Genomic DNA, 20,634 nt, shown 5'->3' with positions numbered 1-20,634 from the left:
AAATTTTTTTAACTGACAACCGACATTTTTGTTCCCTGTTTGAGATGCTACACATCTTTATCTTTCCAATAATAAGAAAAAAAAACAAAAAATTAAATTAAAGCTGACAAAAATAAGCTTCATAAAATAAAAAAATTGATAACTAAGCATAACAGAATTCATCTTTTGTTCTTGACATATTTTATAACTGGCAATAGTTTATTATAATTTTTTGTGTATATTAAATATGAAAACACTTAATATAACACCTAAACAAAAAACAATTACTTCTTATAAAATAAAGCAACAGCGAAAGATAAGAGCTCTGTGTAAAACTCTGAAAAACTTTTATTATAACAATTTTCAATTTTATTTTCTTCTTTTTTAATTTTTTTGCCTTATTTTTTTAATGATTTCTCTTCGAGCAGTTTTTTGAAAAATGACTCACAACAAAGATACATTACTTTTGGTTCAGCCTGTATATTTTTTAAAACAAACGATGCTTGAATGTTGTTTTGTGTAAAGAATACGTAAAAAATTGTTGCTAACCTCAAATCGTTGTGTAGCTCACATTTAGTTGCAATAATTCAAATTTGCGATTAATTTGGCAACTCAGAACTCACCTCAAATTAGTTTAACTTTTGACTTTATTTTGACGAGCTACATAATTTTGTTGCAGAATGTATTTAAAAATAATATAGAAATTTTTTTTGGCGAAATAAATTCATAAATTTGTTTGCCTTTATGCGAACGAAATAATTCCGCCAGAAACAGCTATCTTGATTGATGTAAATTCCTTCCAAACGAAGAAATATTCAGCTCTAGCGGAATTTTTACAACAAATTATAAAAATCACCTCGATGAGTATATCCTTTGTCCTTTGCCGTCCTTGCTTTTTCAGCTAAATTTTTCTCCTTCACTGACTCTTTTGTATATTTTAAATTAAACCATGAATGATTTGTTAGTCATATTTTCATTATTCCATCGAGATGTTTATTTTTCAACTTGACCGAAATCCGAATGCGAATTAATTTTTTCACACAATCATTTTTCATTCCTGCTTCATTTAAATCACAAATTACTAAACAAACTAATGTGGGAAATTTCATCAGAATTCTGCAATGAATAAAAACTGCACCCTTGAAGCAGCACATTTGGGACATAAAGCACGTTCGCAATTTTTCACTTATTTATTATTCCACCACAACGGAAAAAAGGGAAAAGTAGGAGGCACTTACCTTGGGAATGGATTCGGGAAACGGGATCATCACCAGGAAAGGGATTCTACAATTGGGTCACAAAACTCTCGTCAAACCCCTCGAAGTCATCCCCCAATTTTTCGGGAATTTCCGGGAGCAGTTCTTTCGGGTTAACTTGTCTATCCTTGACGTCGTCAAAACTGTAGCCTTTGTAGAACGCTATATTTTTGAGTGCCCTCAAAGTCCTCAACCTTTGGGCTGATTTGACTTGCAGCAGCCTTTGTAGCAGGTCACGTGCCGGGCCGTCGAGCCCCACTTGGGGCAACACCGTGCTGAATTGCCCCGAGTCCGGCTCTGCGCTTGGATACTGTAAAAAATCCCAGCTTGTTCATCGACGATTATGATTAGTTATAAATTACACGAACGTGTTTCCGCTACTGCCGCGCCATTCAAGTGCTTAATTATCATAATTATGCGATATTCTAGATAAAAATCCTCGGAGAGTTTATTTTCGAAACTCGTTAGTACCTAACGGTACGCTAACATTTTTGAGTGTTTTGTCTCGTAAAATCGGCGATTGTTGAAAAAGGAGGTCGTCGATCGGCATTTCTCGATTTTTGGCACCTGTCAAGATTAGCCCACATTCCAAACGATCTCGTTCGTATAAATCAAGTTTTAGCAATTATTTATTCAAATCCTTGCATTCCTGCGAAGGAATCCGAGATGAGATAGGTCATTGGTTGAGGACAGGACGTTGAATCGAACATTTTAATTACGCTTCAAGGTTTTGATTGACAGAATTTTTAAGACGTTTTAATCGTGGACTAACTGTAACTACCGCCGCTGAACTAGTTTGCAAATCTTTTAAACAAACAGTTTATTTGCTGGTGTTATTTGTACAAAGTTGTGGATGCACTTCTGACACCTCGACCCGCATTTACGGTGACTTTCCATAAAGCTGGGAAAACTGGCCCCCATGGACAGTGACGCCCAAAAAAATGGAAAAGTTCGAAGCGGAAATTACGACGGTCAAATATCGCATCCAAATAACCGGAAACTTTGATTTCCGGACCGAAATGTGGATAATACCGGATAAAATTAGCAAAAAAACACCTATTTTTTTAAGTTAAAGAAATAAAAAAACAAAAATATGTTTAAATTTCCAAAATAAAAATTCTGTTTTTTAGTTCCATATTGTTTGTTATTTTGATTAGAAATCTAATTAAAGACACTGTATATTGTTTGACAATCAAAATAAAGTTACAGAACACAAACAAGAAAATTTAATTGTAAAATCCAAAAATAAAAAGACAATAAAAAGGAAGTAGTTATAAAATAAATTACCAAAAAAAAACACCAAAAAAAAACAAAAAATAAAGAAAAAACAGAAAACTTTGATTTCCGGACTGAAATGTGGATAATTCCGAATAAAATTTTGACTAACACATTTCTTCAACAGTATGGAGTGATTCTGAAATTAAGTTGGCAACAGTAATAACTTTTGCGTCTGTTTTTCAGCTTAATTAACACAAATGTAGGAGTAACAAATTAAAGTAGCAAAAAAAACTATTTTTTAAAGTTAAAGAAAAAAAAAACAAAAATTTGTTTTAATTTTCAAAATATAAATTCTGTTTCTTAGTTTCATATTGTTTGTCATTTTGATTAGAAATCTAATTAAAGACACAATAAAAAAAGAAGAAATAAGAGAAGTAAGAGAAAATTTAAAGAAAGAGACAAAAAAATAAAGAAAAAAACACAAGAATTTGTTGTAATAAACAAACTAAAAACAAATGCAGGGTGACCAAAAGTAGCTGTTTGAGTTGACAGAACTGATTTTCGTTTTGATTTTTACCTAACTCGAGCTGCAAATGTTGTGGTTTTTCAGAATTATGTATTTTTTTTAAAGAGAACAAACTGTATTAGACTTCACCAAGTAAGAAACTATAATTAAAAAAAAACAAAAAAATTAGACCAATTTATGTAGTATTTACTCAATTGGGGCCAAACAGTGAGAATAGAAATAAAAAAAATGATTAATTAAAAAAAATTTTAAAACTTATAACTACATTACTTTATAATCTTTTGTATAATTAACATGAAAACACATGTTATGACACCTAAACACACAAAAAAATATAAAAAACAATCACCCCTTATATTGTACAATAAAGCAAGAACGAAAATATTGTGTAAAACTCTCAATAACTTTCTTTTTTTATTTTTTTTGCCTTTCATTTTAATATAATTAAGTAGTAACTAAAACACTAATCAAAAATGTCAGTTGCCATTAAAAAAATTCAAAATGACGTCATTACTAAGAACGAATGGTGTCAAAATAAAAGCATTTAAAAAATTAAAATCAACATATTCGAATATTTTTTTTAATGATTCAATAAACAAGACGTATTTTGTGCGTTATTTTTGTCTCAGTCTGTAGACAACGTGTCCGTTTTTCGAGCTTTCTCCATGAAGATCTCAGTTATTAGGGCAAAGTTGTGTCATTTTTTGAATTTTTGGAAAAAACAGAAATGTTATTTTCGTTTTAATTTTTTCAAGCGAAAACTAAAATAATTAGATGTTTTTGACTGGGCACTTTTTACAAAGAATCTAAATCTGTCATCATATTTTCCAAGGCCTTCTTAATGTCAGAGTTACAACACTCAACTTTGGCTTTTCTTACGGACGCCTTATTCGATTTTTGTATTTTTGAAAAGTGTTTTTATTTCTGATTACAACAATGTAACATGGTATCATCGAATCTTAGGTGCTGATGAAAATTAAGAAAAAATCGTTTTTGCAAAGAGTGCTTTGGAAAAACGCCGATGACTAGATTTTGGAGGTTTAATCAAATTTGGATCTAGAATGCTCACTTTTTTTATATGATCTAAGAACTCTTTCAAAATTAGAGATAGTATTTTGTATTTTGTTATTATTTAAAGCCGGACAAGAGTATAGATTTGTTCGTTTTCTGTGAGGTCGCTTGAATCAAGTCTTAGTCGTAAGTGCATTTTTCCCGATCGGAGCTAATAACACGTTTAGATGGGAACTCATTTCGATCACAGAAAGAGCTGTGAATGTAATAATTATGGGCTGGAAGGCAGCTTGCAAGGTTCTATAAATAGAAAAGTCAGTGTCGCATCGCATCATTTTGATGGTAATTTTTTGGTACGCCACTGGCTACTGCAACTTGTCCAGGAAAGGTGATGGTGAGCGGCCCCTGCAGCGTCTTTACGTTGCTGCAACATCACTAGAAGCATTGACCGTGCAAGGTCATATAGGCACATCCTCATCTACAAGAAAGATGCACACCTTAGGCCAAGTGAAATTCGAAAACAGGGACGGACTTATTTTTTCCTCGGCTGCGGCATAACAGTTTCCGAGGCAATTTTCACCAGAGTTGGGTTAAGGTGACTAAACTCTCGATAATTTGAACTTGGTTCAAGTGACTTGCACTTCTGTCAAGTCAAGGGGAGTCGTTTTTTTGACCTCCGACTGTGAGGAGATTAAGTCATTTTTGGTCGTTTTGGCATAACTGTTAAAAATCTCGCGCGGTTTAATTCAATAATCGCCGACAGTGATAACTGTTAAGTTACATTATCTCGAATTAGATGAACGCTTTTGATAACAAACTTTTAAATACCTAATAGACGTAACGAGTTAGAAGTACAGTTTTGTGTTTACGGAAGTGTTACACTATTTGATTGGAGCGTTTCAGGCGGCTTGAGATCGACTGTCGTTTGCATTTATTAAAAACAAGGACAGAAGATGGGCTTTCCGAAAAATAAACAACGTTATGGACTTATGGAGATGAGTTTAAATCGCCTTTGACGTCAGCTTAGTCTTGTAGTTTTCCTTAAAAAACACTTTTTCCCATTTTTTGTGTGTTTTAATGAGATGGTGCCCTTGAAAGTTTGCACTTATGTCTATTTTCCTAATCATAGTCTTGGAAAAGTATCTGGAAATCTCCAGCTGCTGTTTTTCTCGTCAAAATTACTCAAAAAAACGTCAAAATGCGTCGGAAATTGCGTTACTTGTGCCTTTTTTAAGCACCTAAACACTTTAAAAGGCGGCTTTTTGCCATTTTCTTAAAACGAGACGTAAAATTTTTATATTTTGTAAAAATTATCCTATGTTCTAGCGTTTTAACCACTTCAGCTTGAAATCAGAATTGCAATTTTTGCCAAATTTAATCAAATGCGCCAAAAAAACCTATTATTTTTGCTTTCTTTGACGCATTTATAAAACGGAACGAAAATTTACAAACTATAAGCTAAAAATTTCATTTTTCCTTTTTCAACTGTTGCTTTATTTAACCAGAAGCGCGACTATTTTGAGAAATTTTGGCCAAAATAAACCGAAAAATCATTAAACTGGATCATGAGGTACATATTATATTTCTTTTTTGGATTTTCTAGCTCATTTTCAGGAGGAAACCCAGTTATTTAGTGAAATCTCACCAAAAATTTAACCCAAAAAAAATCAAAATTAGTTCGATTTTTAAAAAATTTGCTGATCCGGACTGAAAAATTAATGAATTGGATGAAAAAATCACATGACTTTACCATTTTTAAGTTGCATTAGCACGTCTTTCATTCAAAAATGCAATTACTTGGCAAAAATTATGCAAAAATCACCGAATGGGATTGAAAATGTGTTATTTTAGAAAAAGGAAGTTCGAAAAATCACAAAAATGATCAAAAATGACATTGTTTCAGCGTCATATTCGTCATTTATTGTCCCAAAAATACAATTATTTTACAAAATTTTGATAAAAACAGACCGAAAAATCGCCGAATTGTGCCTAAAATGTAGAGTTAGTCTTGCGTTTAGAAACGATAATGCAAATTTTGTAATTTGATAATCGATTATTTTTACAAAATTTTCTCAAAAGATATCAAAAATTTCGTAGAAATTGCTAAAAATGTTTGTTTATTTTTTTAATAGTTTAAACTTTCATTTAGAGTATAGAAAAATTTGTTTTTTTGCAAGATTTTGTTTCACCGGAAAGAAAAACCAGCAAGTTTGGCCAATAGTTATTTATAGTGCGATTCATTTTTGAAAAAAAAATCTTCGAGCAGATCGACAATAAAACTATTTTTTTTGTGTTTAGCTTTCGTAATAAATGTTTTCATGCTAGGTATCTAAAAAAATGATTTAAAGTATTTATTTTTAAAATAATCCAAAATAAAAAAATTAATAATATATGATTTTTTTCTCCTGATTCGAAGGTGCAAAGTCTTTTCTACCCAAGGAAAGTAAAATAATCAAAAATTCCCTAGAGAGATAAAGACAGACTTTGCACCTTCAAATTATTTTCTATAAAACGAGTCCAATTTTTTTATGGGTATACAAACTCTGACGAACTCCAATTTTTGATTATTATTTTGTATTGTATAAATAAATACTGAAGTAGTGTTGGGCAAGAATATGTACGAAAAATTTTTATTACATTTTCATAGTTTTATTTAAAAAAACGTAATCAAGAAAAGTGACATAAAGGCACACTTTCAAGTCAAAAAATTGAAAAGATCCAGTAGCCCGTTTTTTGCTGTGAGTGACATAATGACCATTACGACACCCAAATGAGTGCTTTAACAGCGTAGTGGAATTTCTCTCTTTGAAGTTGGTGTTGCAATTTTTAAAATACTATCTTTTTTGAAACTTGTTTGTTTTTCTTTTTCGTCGAATCGTCTATTGTGCTTAAGTCTTTTCTGGAAGCAGTTGTCTCGTCCATAAAGCCTTTCTTGTGGCTTTGAAACGGCTCGATCGTCCATATCTGGCACAGGTTTGCCGTTTTTCCCCGATGATCAGAAAGCTAGATAATCCGCATATATTCACTAACAGTATGTCAGTTATTGGCGCAGAACGGTCAATAATCAAAGCGGAAGGCAATCACCGGTGCGCGCCTCAGGGAGCAACCGCGAGACCTCTCCTATTTCGCTTCGTTTTTGCAAAAAGCGTAATTACCGCCAAGTCTGGTGTATATTTAGTCGGATCGGTTTGAGGCCATCAAAGGTCGACCAACCAAAGCCTCTAACACTATAAATAGACACGACCGAACGAGTCTTGAGAGTCTCCTGGGATGGACATCGTCTTCGCCGGAGGTTCAAAGACCTGGAGCACTTCCTCCAGACTGTCGCACGACCTATTGACCTTCGAAAAGGGCGAATAACCCGTCTAGATTTTTCAAAATTGAATTTGCGCGCAGCGCCCGCATCCGGCTTTTTTGTTCGTTTTTTCCGATCCGTCTGCGTAATAATAACGGCCGTGCGAACTCTTGGCTGAGTTGGTCGTTGTCTTCTTGTTTATCGTTTTCGAATGCCTGGTGGCGCCTAACTACCTGCCTGGCGCCGCTGCTCGTTATCGCAGGCAATATCTTCCAACGTGTAGTTGCATGAAGACGATGAAGAAGAAGAACAACGATACAAAGAGAAAAGTTAAAACCAACAACGCGCGCTAACAACCACCAATTCCAATCCGACTGGGAGACGAAAATTCATTATTATTGCATCGAGAGCAATTTTCAGCGGCGTGATGCTTCAATTGCCACAATACAAGGTCGACAATCAACGAGGATGCAGCACTTGAACCATTTTAACCACAATTTGCCATTTTTTTACGAAAAACTGCAAGCGCCCAAATCAGGGCCGTTTAAAGTTATTTCGATGAATAAAAAACCCTCTGATTTGATTAAGATTTTCTCTGATTTACCCAAAACCCCAAGATTTCCTCTGTTTTTTTTCAAAATATTTCCGTGATCTCAAAATTTCTTCAGTTTTGTACATCGATTTTCTCTCATCACGCAAATTATAATTTTGGTGTTTTTTTTAACTATGGCTCCAAAAACAGATCAAACTATCAAACGATTTAATTGGTTTCAAAAAGTAGTAGATGAGAGAATAACAAAGTTTGAATGATTTTACGTAATTATATTTAAAAAAAAAATTAAAAACAAATCGATTAAGCAAAATTTATGTAAATCAAAAATACATAGTTTTCCAAAAAAATCGTTCTGAAATTAAAGTCCCAAACGTTGAGAACCGCCGAACTAAAATAAAAAAAATAGCGTAAATTTTAATATTATTGCCAAAACAGCAGAGGTAAATTAACTTCTTTGTCCATGGCGTAATTCTTCTATTTCAATTTGTGTTTTGTTATTTAATTTTACGAAAAAAAAACCAAAAACTTTTTGCCAGAATCGGGATTCGAACCTCCCACACAAAGGAACATGTCAGCCACGATTTTGAAAAATTCTAAAAACGCCCATGCGCCACCACACAGTGGCTCTCAACAGGTGGGTTATTAAACATTTCTGAAGAAAGTACGCACTTTTTGGAAAAATGATTAACTCGTCTGATCATGACAAATTCACATACGAAATATTGCTAAGCCATTCTCTGTATTTTGTCTTTACCATTTTTCGTTTTTCTTATTTTGTTTATCATGTTTTCTCTCTTCGATGTTGGTAATATTTCATGAAATTGGATCAGTAAATTACCTACAATTTGCAAGAGATAATAAAAGTTTATACAATTTTATACAATTATTTATATTTTGGCTATTTCATTTTTCGTTTTTCTTTTATTATTTATCACGTTTTTACTCTTCAATGTTGTCGATATTTGACCAGAGAAATATGAAATTTTATACCAATATCGTTTTTTTATTTTTTAATTTAGTTCTCTTACAGAGACAGAATTATTCATTTATTACAAAATTAGTAAATCATTTTGTCAACTTTTTTTTTATTTTTTCACTATTTTTTTGTGAAATGTTAATTTGATTGATATTTTTCGAAAGCAAAATATGTAGTACAGACTATTGAATCCCAAAATTTTCACTTCAAATACCAAATAAAAATCAGTTTGCCAACAGTCAATAATTACATACAAGGTGAGTCTGCTAAAAGTATTTTTCACCATATCTCTAAAACTAATAGTCGTATAGAAGTCAGCGTTTGGCCTTAAATACTTAATTTTATTCTCCATCTATGTGAATTTTTTCAGAATTTTTCCAAGTCAAAAACAAAAAGATAAAGCTCATTATGTTAAATTGACAATATTTAATAGTTTTATTATTTTTTCTTATTACCAGAAAGAAACAAATGTTTAAAATAGTAAGCAAAAATGTTGGTCATTAAAAAAAATTAAAAATGACGTCACAATTCATCATTACGATGTCAGAATGTAGCATTTAAAAAAAAATTTTAGGTACTACTTTTTAGTTCAGTCTGTATATTTTTGAAATTAGTGCCTCATAACATAAATCATAATCTATAACAAATGATGATTGATGATCTTCAGTAAAGGCATATAAATCGTGCAAATAAGTGTAATTTGAAAGCAGTCATGGCACTAATCTTCATTCATAACTAGGCCAGTAAAAAATTTGTAAATAAAAGTGCATTTCCGGTGAAACTAATGATAAAAAAATGACAACAAACTCGAATGAAAAGTGAACAAACCGTACATGGTCGTTGATATTTTCACTAATTACTTTTACTCCTCCAAATGACCAGATGAGGATTTATTCCAATATTTAAGTTAAAAAAAAATATCCCAAGTCACTACACTTGCTTTTTTCGCAAAACTAGAACGCCATCGCAGTTGTTTTGCATTCCAGCATACTTTATTAATTGAAATAAACAACACCATGAATAATTTATCGAGTTGTAGATGCTGGTATTTTGGGTCCAGAAAATAGTTTCCTGGGTGTGTCCTTGGCAGTGACAAAGTCACGCAATTTCGTATGACTCAAGCGTTCCGTGTCTCGAATTTTGATAAGAAACCTTCCGAGATGACGCGCTTTTACGTAAGTTTCAAATTAAAAAAATTCGTCGTACCTATCTCGAGCTGTCAGCTCGTATCGCCACCTCCTTCCGGTACTTACAAGAAAATGCCTTCAACAAAGACGATCCCGAGCTAATTTCGTCGAGAGGGGGGCTGTATTATTCAATTAGCATTGTGTACTCGATCCACTTGGGAAAGGATATCCGATATTATGCATTTAATAATTTATTTCAAACGACGACATGGCGGCAAACAAAGATTCGCGTTACAAAACAACACGATCTGGACTTTTTTGGCATTTAAACGAAACGCCACGAGCGAGCTTACGTAAAATCTTAATCACTCATTTCTTGGCAGAAAAATGAATAAATGCATCTTTTTAACCTCCGAGCTGCAGTAACAAGGAAATTTGTTATTAAAATTTTTAATTATTCAGCCGTTTGATCAATGTATCACAAAAAAACTTTTCCTTGTTAGGATTAATTAAAACGCAAAATTTCGAGCCAATTGCAACGATGTCAAGGACAATCAATCCGAACTGCTTCTATTTTTAATTATCACGTAGCAGAATTTTATTAAATCTGCATTTACTCGGAATAATACGCCTCATTATCGACCGTGAAATGACTTGTTACTCACGATCTTTTCGAAAAACAATTTCCACCAACAACAACAAAGCAATAAAAATATTTGCCAAATCCGATGATTTTTCTTCCTTTATTTTTTTAATTATTTTGTGGTAATTACGCCACGTCTTAAAGCTGGCATTACGTGCGAAACGACGGAAATGCATCCAATTTAAATAACAATGCTTATCTCACACAAAATTAAATTGCACAAATCGACCTTTGAAAAAAAGGCCACGCAAATCCTGTACCCTCTAATCATTCATCTTTGTCTACCGACCGCAATGGTGATTAATTATCCAAAATCGCAAGAATAAAAATCGTAAAGAAATTTTTGTAATGATGAAAGGTGTGTGTTAAAGCCTAACAGTAAATTTCCAGTCCTTCGCAACAAATGCGAACCGAATCGTGACTTAGGATTGAAGATGCACCTAATGCCGTTGGTGAGAGGGGATGACAACCTATATAACTGTCCACCACCGACTGCTTAGCAAACTCTTGTCGAGTGACCAGTGCTGTGTTAAACTTCGAACGCCAATCAGCAGAACAAGAAGACGACCAACAGGTAGGAAACTAACGATTTTCCGAAACGATTTCAATGCCAGGTCATGGCAAAATTCCCGGTTCATTGACGCACTTTTTTAATTTCCACCAACAAAAGCCACAATGAAAATTGCCAACAATTGAAGGCTACGCTGATGATGATAATAAGCATAGTACAAGACGCAATCACTCCTTCCTGCGATTATCTAATTGCCTTGAATGGACCCTTTGTTGTGTTTAATTTCGTTCCAGTTTATTGACCCTTTAGAAAAAAAGAATTGAGTTGCCATCGCAATGTTTTGACAATTATTTAATTTTTTGTCAGTTAAATGTGTTTTTTTTCCCTTTAGGATGAAACTAATCGTGGGCCTCTTTTTGGTAGCCACCGCTTTGGCTCTACCACTCCCCGAAAGTGAAGAAAATAAATCAGGTGTACCTCTAGTCATCGCTGATTATTCCTCAGTCGCCAAATCCGAAGAAAACCACCACCATCAGCACCAACACCACGACTCCTCCCAGTCATCTTCGGAAGAATCCACCGAAAAACCCAGCGAAGAAGCCAGACCCACAACAGAACCCGCCAAAAGCGAAGAAAGCGAAGAGAAAAGCAGCAGCAGCAGCGAAGAAAGCAACGAAAGCAAACCCCTTCAAGATGAAAACCCCACGACCCAAGAACCCAAACGCGAAGAACCCAAAATCGAAGAACCCAAACCCGAAGAAAAACCCCAAGAACCCGAAATGAAGAAAATCGAAGAACCCAAACCAATCGAAGAAAAGAAACCGATCGAAGAAAAGAAAGAAGAAAGCGTCCCTGCTGTCAAACTCATCATGGAGGGTTCCGATGTGGTCCAAGCCGCCAAGAACACGGTGGCGGTGGCTGAGGAGTCCGCCCCCGCGCCCGCCTCCAAGGCCGAGACCTCGCCGCCCCTGGAAGCCACCACCGAAAAAATCGAGAAACCGTTGGCCCTCCCAGCCCTTAAGGCCGAAGAAGCAAAACCAGAAATCAAGGAAGAAATCAAGCCAGAGCCTGAGAAAAAACTAGAAGAGAAAAAGGAGGAGAAAATCGAAGAATCAACCGAAGAAAAGAAGGAAATCGAGAAGAAGGCCAAAGCTGAGGCCGAAACGGAGGCCCCGAAAGCACCGAAACCAGCAGCCGAAGCAGTGGCTACGAAGAAAGACGAGGCGTTACCGGAAAAACTACCGGAGCCGGCTAGTGCAAGTTCTTGAATATGAATGACTGACGAGATCCGCTTGCCCCCTTATTCCGATTGGAAATAAAACTTAAATATTTGGGAATAGTTGGGCAACCGGAACTCGAGTAATTTTTTTTATTTATGTCGCTCAACCGGAAACGCCGCCGTGTTTTGTTGTAAAAACCGTGTTGTTTTTTATGCTCCACCGTAAATTTCCCGTAATTTTTAAGTATTTTAAAGCTTTCAATAAAGTTTTATAAATACGGTCGTTGTTTTATTTCTTTCTTCTTGCCCTAGTAGCTAGACCTTATTTGGTCATGTTCGGATGCAGCAGCAGCGAGTCTTTGACCGTCGATGGAATGCTGCACGGTGAGTGCAAAAAAGAAACCCATCCCGGACCATGGATGGGAGCGAGCAACACACAGGACGTGATACGATAGTTTATAAAGTCCTTATTTCATTATTTTTTAATTAAACGGCAATTAGTGGATAAAAATTTTGATTGTTTTGTTCCTTGAAAGTTTTCAAGCTGGAGCTTTTTAAACTTTACGTTTTCGTTTATCAATTTTATCATCAAATGAATGAGAAGTTTTGTGGGAAATGGTTAGTTCGGCACTTTCAAAAAAATTCGTTTGTTTGCAAAAATTTATTTTATAATCAGATAAAATTTGAAGATTTGGTCAGAAAACGACTTTTTCCAACCAGAAACCTAATTATTACGCAAAATTTCTTTAAGAATAAGCCGTAAAATCACATAATGGTATTATTTTTGTCTTTTTCGATTATTAATTTCGCTAACTCAATGTTTTTTAACTTCCTTTACGCGATTTAGTTAGTTCTTGATTAGCTTCACTTGATTTAGACCGTTTTTTTTAAGAAATTTCTTCAAAAATAAACCGAAAAACTCAAAAGCTTGGACAAAAAATGTGTATTTTTATATTTTTCAAATAATTATACACGTGTTTAAAGTTTATTTTCTGTTTCTTGTAAAAAACGAGTGAAAAATCACTAAATTTAGTAAAATAAAATGTTCTTTTTCCTTATCCTCATGTTTTGACACAATTTGCAGCCAGTAAGGAAAATATCTCTCAAAATCTTAAGCCAGAGATTTGATTGATTGTATAAGAACCATAAAAAAAAATATAAAAAATATGCGTATGGTGGTAATGCCATCACCCAAGTGCCAGAGTTTTCAGGTCGCATCTACAGCCTCTGACCTGACCTAACGACCACTAGTAGAACCATAAATGTTAGCCAAAAGAAATGCTATTTCTGCCTTTCCTGGGCATGTAAGCTCGTTTTAGAGTTAAAATCTAATTTTTCTAAAAAAAAATCACCAATTTAAATCTAAAATGATTTTATTTTTGCTTTTTTGAGCACGTTTTTCAGATAGAAATGCTATTTTTTTCGAAAAACTTACCTAAAGTTCGATGAAAAATCACCAAATAGATCGAAATTGATCTTGTCTTACCTTTTTTGGCTCTGACTAATTTATTTTGCAAAAGTTTATCAAAAGACAGCTAAAATTCACAAAATAAGTGGAAACTGATGTTAGTTTCTCTCAACTAAGTTCGTTTTTAGGCGATATTTTGTCAAAATAAGTTGAAAAACCACAACATTTGCTCGAAAAATGTTCTGAGCTAAAATTTTAAATTAAGACATTTCTCAAAACAGACCGAAAAATTACCAAATTAAATCCAGTTTTATTTTGTTTCAGATGATTTAGTTCATTTTTGAATCTGATAAACCTCAGATATAGGCAAAACACTCTTCAAAAATTCGCCAAAATAAAATGAAATCGGTCTTACTTTGTATGTTTCACAAAAATAGTTCGTTTAAAAAAGTCTATATAGCAGTTGTGTTTGCAGTTTGAAAAAAAAATTAAATCACCAGTGATAGCAGTTATTTTGCAGTGAATTACGAGTAGTTTTTTTGAACAATTAAAGATTACCAATAAATTTTCCGTAATTTCCTTGATTTCAGTCTTAAACGTTGAAAATAGTGAGTGGTTGCGCGTGCTCTCTTACCTTCCCGGTCAGCATCACACAGGCAATCACTCCCAGACTCCACCAATCAACTCCATGCCCATACTCCTCCCCCGTCCATACCTCCGGAGCTGCAACAAACAGGACCAGGATTCAGGAAAAAAGAAATCACATAACACATAAAATAAATAAAGTCTTTATTAATGAACGACTCAAAATCACAACATTCATTCTAAACCTAAAACTATTATTCACAATTATTTACATGAACTTGAGGAATATACATCGAAGACGTGTGCCGTTTTTTAAGTGCCACAACGGGCCTGGATACTTAACAGTGCCGTACCTAAAAATTCATAAATTTATTTCTCCCATCACTTATTTGGTTCGGCAACATCGGCCCGCATTTCCACCCGAATCGAAGCGAAATCCTTCACTAGCCTTCGCAACTTCGCCCCCAAACAAACGCACTTCGACCAGGTGAAAAAACAAACCCACAGTCAGATCACACTGAGATTACGGTTAAAATGATTCGTTGCGCCGCAACTATGCGATTAGTAACTTAATTTAAGACAAAACTACGGATGTCTAAGGGCTAGGAGGCGAAACGACGTGCAAAAACGTCCCCGTCTCGAGCGTTCTCTTAATGTCAAAACGCTGAGAATATGGTTGAAGATACAAAAAAAGTGGAAGAAACGAAGTTGTAGAGAATTAAATTTACTACAAAAAAGTCCATCCTATCTTCAACCATTTAGGCCCCAAAGTCGTTCAAAGACGCCCAAGCGACGGATTTGCGTCATTTTGCCGGTGGTCAAGTTTGGAAAGTAATTTATACCTAAACCGTTGAAGATAGAAAAATAGTGTCGCGGACTTTTTTGTAGAAAATTTAATTCTCTACAATTTTGTTCCTTACTCTTTTTTTGTATCTTCAACCGTATTCACAGCGTTCGCAAAAATATAAGGTGAAACGCAAATTTTTGCGCACCGTCGCAAATTTACCAAAACGCTGGGAATACGGTTGAAGATACAACAAAAGTGTAAGGAGCAAAGTTGTAGAGAATTAAATTTTCTACAAAAAAGTTCGCGACACCATATTTATATCTTCAACGGTTTAGGTAGAAATTAGCGTTCCGTTACTTAACCACCGGTAAAATAAAACAAATTCGTTGTTTGAGCGTCTTTGGGGCCTAAACCGTTGAAGATAAGGATATGGTCTCGCGAACTTTTTTAAAGAAAATTTAGTTCTCTACAACTTTCTTCCTAAAATTTTTCTTGTATCTTTAACCGTATTCGCAGCGTTTTGAAAGAAATAAATTTTAGTCGGCAGTTTTTTGTTAAAAATGCCAAACTCAACATTTCTGCATTGTTCCGCAAGTACTTTGTGACTTGGTTGAATTTAAATCAATTAAAACGATTTTTGGGTCCAGATTTTGAATCCCGTTCCGTCTCCTAACCCATAGTCCTCCGTAGACAAACTAAACTAGAAAAATCACGTCGAAAACAGCTGCACCCTCAAACTAAAAATAAATAATCCTAAAAACTACTACCCTAGCGAAAAAATCTCAAACAACGTCATGAAAAAAGAAAAATCGCTGAAGCGGTCCTAATTGACAAATTCTACTAGAAAAAATTGTTTTAAAGTGCTAGAGTCTCTTTGATTAACTTCTTAACGGTCGAGCCGACCGAAGAGCCTGACGAAGGACCCGAAATTGAATAATTCACCTTAAACAAGTAGGGCTGACAATCGGGATACGACGTATCGAAGATCAAATCCAACTCGGACTGACTCGGCATTTTCGGCAAATAATCGTGCCGATTCATAATTTCAGCTATCGAGAAAATTTTGTCGGCGAGTAATTCCCCCATTTGCTCCCTGTAAACTTGTCTCTCGCCCTCACTGGCCAACGTGATGAGCTCCAGACGCACCGTCCACACCTCCCAGGGGATGCTCTCCGGTTGGAACAACCACCGGCTTCGTGGCTTCTTTTGGAAGAACTCCAAACTAATCTGACCCATGCCAGTGCCTTCGTTGCCCCGCAATTGTTCGCTAAATAAACTTATCTCACGTTTGAGCGTCTCATCGAGCCGTTTCGACGAACAACACACGTAAGTCAGGTCGATAAAGTCGCAATCTACATCGGTGTAGCCGATCGTTCCGATGGAATAGCTCCCTTCCGTGCTGTAGAGGAACTTTCCATGCGTTCGATGAAACAACACTGTGTGGAAAATACTAGCAACGGCTTCGTCGGCTTGGTGGCCCTCCACCGCCAAATCGAACATCTGAGATCTGGCGTTCATTTTTTCGCTTAATTCGACATAACAAACCGATCACTTAAATTAATTAAGAGTTTGTTGACGCAAACAACACTAAATCACAGCTCGTTAAACCTGAGTGAATATTTGACACGTGTGTAAACTAAAATTTGGTGTTTTTTGCACGAGAAATTAGTTTGATTTGATTGGTCCGTGGAACGATTTCATACCCATGTATAAAAAGGTGCCGCAAATCGTACGCGTTGTCTTGCCGTATGGCAACCACTTCGAAAGGCCGAAATCAATCAATTGGACGTTGAGAGAGGCATCTAAGAGGATGTTTTCCGGTTTCAGGTCGCGGTAAATCACGCCGGCGTTGTGCAAAAAATCTGAAAACAACACGCTAATTAATAGAGAATTCAGCCAACTTCAAACAAGTCGGCTGTTGCAAATTGGGTCATCTCTGATAGCAATTTTGCGTAATAACACGAGATAAAAATACTAGAAATGTCTAATTCATTCATTTTAACTGTCAGAGAAAATAAACACCAAAAAAGTTTTAAAGAAAAAGACAAGTGAACGGTTCAAAATGGAAATCTCAAAATTTATTAACTTTTCACCATTTTGCAAAGTTTTTTTCCAAAATTTCAAGGCTAGAGATCTTTAATAAAATAAATAAATGTGGTGGAGGTATTACAATTTTATTAAAAATTTCTGAAAAATTAAATGAAATAAACATTTTTATCATAATAGTTTTATTAAATGCGTAACAAAGATAATAAAACGTGTTTTTTTTAATGAAAACACATTAAGTCAGACTGAGAATTTAATTTTACTCTGTATTTAATGTCTTGGAGACTGGACATTTTGTTTAAATTAGACTTCCAAATAACATTTTAGGAAGAAATATACATTTTTCCTTATACTGGAGATTAACATTTTTTACAAAATAATTTTGTTTTAAAAATGTACACTTTGAAAACATCGTTCATTAAACAAGATTAAAAAAACGCAATCGAAATTTACACGTGAGAAAACGTAATAGCTGTTGGCCTGAGATCAGCAAACTGCTGCACTACTTCTGTTGAACTTAATTATTGTAAAATAACCCTTGATTATTTAAGAAATACTTTAACATTTATTTTCTACCAGTATTTAATATTTCGCCACAATTTTTATTGCTTTTCCCCGAACATTGATTTTCAATTCTCTATTATTATTTTCCAATCTTCCATCATTCTTTTAGTTAAAAAAATTAGAAAACATTTCTATTGATGATTTTTTTAAATTCGTATGTGCTTTGTTAATATTATGATTAATTTGTGTAAGCAAATTATTTTATTACAGTGAAACCTCCCTTAAGGGACACCTCCGAATAACGGACACCTCTGAACAACAAACATTAAAAATCCCCATCAGTGTCCCCTTGTTGAAAGATTTTACTGTTTAAAAAAAATAATTTCCGCAATTCATTTCCTTTAAATAAAATAAAAAAATAACTATTACAAAATTATTTCCTTGTTGATCATTTCCCTGATTGTTTAAATACGTTAATAAATACATATTACAGTAAGAATGCAATGTACATTTTTATGCAAAAGATGCCATGGATTATTTTTATCTCAAATGTGTACGAATTTTCACACAAACTCGTGTTTATAAATCGAACTAAAATATGTTAGAGACTTCGAGTATTTGCTCAAAAATAAGCTTGGAAATACGTTTCGCAGAAACATTAAAAATACACCTCTCCGTATATTTTTCGTATCCAGAAAAATGTTAAATAAATATCAATGATTCGCGCAAGCCTCTTTGCTCACACGTTCGAATAGTTACCTAAATAGATATTTTTTTGTGACTGATGTGCCGTTTAATTTTATTTAGTTTGTCACTTGCTGCTACCACGAACGAGCGTCAAAGTAATTAAATTATTTCTTTTAAGAAAAAAAAAATGTTTAAAACCTGTAAGCATTTGTGGCAGTTAACAGTTTTATCAATTATTTTTTTTACATTATTTGTTAAATAAAAATGAACAAACTGGTAAAATATGTACCTCCAAAAATCTTCAGTTTTTATTTTTTTATTGATAAAAAACTACCGTTTGAAAAATAATTTTAAAACTATAGAAAACAAAAAACAAGTGACACTGTTACCCATCTTTTTAATTAATTATCATTAAAAAAATAGCTGCGTAATATAATAAAATCAATGTTTTATCAGTTTTACACAGAAATAAAATTCTATTTTTATAACCATTAAGCCCAATCTGTCTATATTTAGTATTTGTCCAAATAAATAAAATGCAAAACCCCGATTACCATAATTCCTCATCTCAAGATTACCAAGCAAACATTTACTGGCGATTACTCACCAAGAGCAAGGGCCAATTGTGCAACGTAAAGCTTGACTAAAGCCACAGGAAGGACGGTGTAAGTCTTCAATAAATCATAAAGTTCCCCACCGGCAACGTAATTACTTACTAAAAACCACAATTACACAACCACTCTCGCCAAAAATACAAAAACTTACCGATAAACAACCTCTTCTTACTCTGCCAATGAAACGGACAATCAACGATAAACGGATGATGCCCACACACCCTCTGAATCCTCACTTCGTCTTTAACTTGCTGTACAGCGTTCTCTCTAATAATCTATAAGATAAAAACCCGAAAAAGTTGATAACTCGAATCACAACTGGGTCAAGTTTACGCATATTTATAATCTCACCTTAGATTTAGATAAGACTTTGAGCGCGTAAAGCGTCCCTTTCTCGTCGCTCACTTTGTACACTTTGCCAAACGCCCCTTTGTTTATTTCGCCCAAATTCGTAAAATGCTTGCCTTCGCTACGAAACGGAAACTCGGGCAAGAAAAACGACTCGATTTGCGAAACAGGCCAAGCGGTTTTGCTCGACTCGTACGGTAAAGTTAGAGTCGATTCCTTCCACCTGCAAGCAAACCCCAACAATAGAGGCCATAAATAACTCCACAAACGACCTTGAAATTGGGGAGGCCTGACGGATTATGACCCTAGAGATAGTCTATCTCCCGCCAAACTAGTGATAACAACACGAAAAATTAACTTTGAGCGTCTTAACCTCATTTTTGTTTTGTCAAATTGTCAAAACGTCACTGGTCAAAGCCCACTGATAAAAAAATCACACAAACGACCAGTGGCGTAGCGTTTGATTTTCCAAATAAAAAATTGAGAATTAGAGTAATTCTCCCAAGGTCACCAATCTCACTTAATTATCATCACTAGTGAAATTTCCTAAATTGCGTAATTAGTGAAAATTGGCGACCAATCGCAAAACAAAAGTCAGATTTTGACAGGTGGCCGCATTTTGCTTATTCATACATGTGATAAAAGTAAACAATAATAAAACAGCCCAAAACAAGCAAAAATTATTGGGTCAGGCCCGCACGCCACTGGCGTCGGGGTGAGCGAGGGTTTGCGTCTTGGCTGAGTTCAATCAACCCCAAAAGCGTTGTCATTGAATCTGCGGTTCCTTTGTCCCCCAAATCATGACAATACGCAAAAATTACCTGCGTCTGGAGACCCGCGACCAAGGCCTCGAGACACTGAAGGTTGATTGGTGGCTGTTAACACTCGCAAACGACCGTCCACTCGAACTCGTACTCAAATTCTGAAAATTTTGGATTTTGTGACGCATTAACACAGGTTATTCGCGCTTCAGAATACCTGACATGAATCCTCACGTCTTTGTGTGTAAACACCGTCAACACTGTCTTGATTCAAAGCTGGGGGCCTCGGACTTGTATTTCCCATGTAAAGACCAGTGGCAGGTGACGACTGGGGCCCTTTTTCCCACCGAAAACAACAAACATTTCCACTCTACTCTGACCTCAAAATTAAGGTAATAAACCTTTGTCAAAATTTTTGACATAATGCGAAACGCGCCGGCATTGCAGGCACCTACCCCGCCACGCACGTAACAACGACAAAAACACCACAAAATTCAAAAAAACACACCGATTGCGAGTAATTTGTCTTCACACATTAATCAGTTATTACTAATTAAACAATTGATTAACGAATTAGCGA

General features: G+C 34.8%; 3 protein-coding genes across 4 annotated transcripts; 1 reads left to right on the top strand and 2 right to left on the bottom strand.

Moving 5' to 3' along the window:
• Positions 1–1,154: 1,154 nt before the first annotated feature.
• S6KL (S6 Kinase Like) lies at positions 1,155–20,593 on the bottom strand. Of its 2 annotated transcripts, XM_064357438.1 has the most exons (9): positions 20,456–20,593; positions 20,272–20,390; positions 20,115–20,215; positions 19,297–19,516; positions 19,097–19,220; positions 18,939–19,046; positions 16,798–16,956; positions 14,357–14,445; positions 1,155–1,545 (listed from the first exon to the last, which is right to left on the bottom strand). In XM_064357438.1, exons 2-9 carry the CDS (start codon positions 20,356–20,358, stop codon positions 1,264–1,266), a joined length of 1,170 nt encoding a protein of 389 aa, XP_064213508.1. In that variant the 5' UTR covers positions 20,359–20,390; positions 20,456–20,593; the 3' UTR covers positions 1,155–1,263. The 2 variants fall into 2 exon arrangements, with proteins under 2 accessions (XP_064213508.1, XP_971928.4); XM_966835.5 differs by lacking the exon at positions 20,456–20,593 and having other exon boundaries at positions 20,272–20,449.
• LOC660559 (uncharacterized) lies at positions 11,006–12,592 on the top strand. Its single transcript, XM_971257.5, has 2 exons — positions 11,006–11,158; positions 11,487–12,592. The coding sequence occupies exon 2, from the start codon at positions 11,488–11,490 to the stop codon at positions 12,361–12,363; it is 876 nt and encodes a 291-aa protein (XP_976350.1). The 5' UTR covers positions 11,006–11,158; position 11,487; the 3' UTR covers positions 12,364–12,592.
• Atg101 (Autophagy-related 101) lies at positions 14,495–16,763 on the bottom strand. Its single transcript, XM_961247.4, has one exon. It carries the CDS (start codon positions 16,610–16,612, stop codon positions 15,950–15,952), a length of 663 nt encoding a protein of 220 aa, XP_966340.1. The 5' UTR covers positions 16,613–16,763; the 3' UTR covers positions 14,495–15,949.
• Positions 20,594–20,634: the final 41 nt, after the last annotated feature.

Source organism: Tribolium castaneum, chromosome 6 (assembly GCF_031307605.1).
Source record: "Tribolium castaneum strain GA2 chromosome 6, icTriCast1.1, whole genome shotgun sequence".
In the NCBI taxonomy this organism is placed as follows: domain Eukaryota; kingdom Metazoa; phylum Arthropoda; class Insecta; order Coleoptera; family Tenebrionidae; genus Tribolium; species Tribolium castaneum.
Note: the sequence above shows the minus strand (reverse complement) of the source record. Positions and strands in the feature narration are given on the sequence as shown.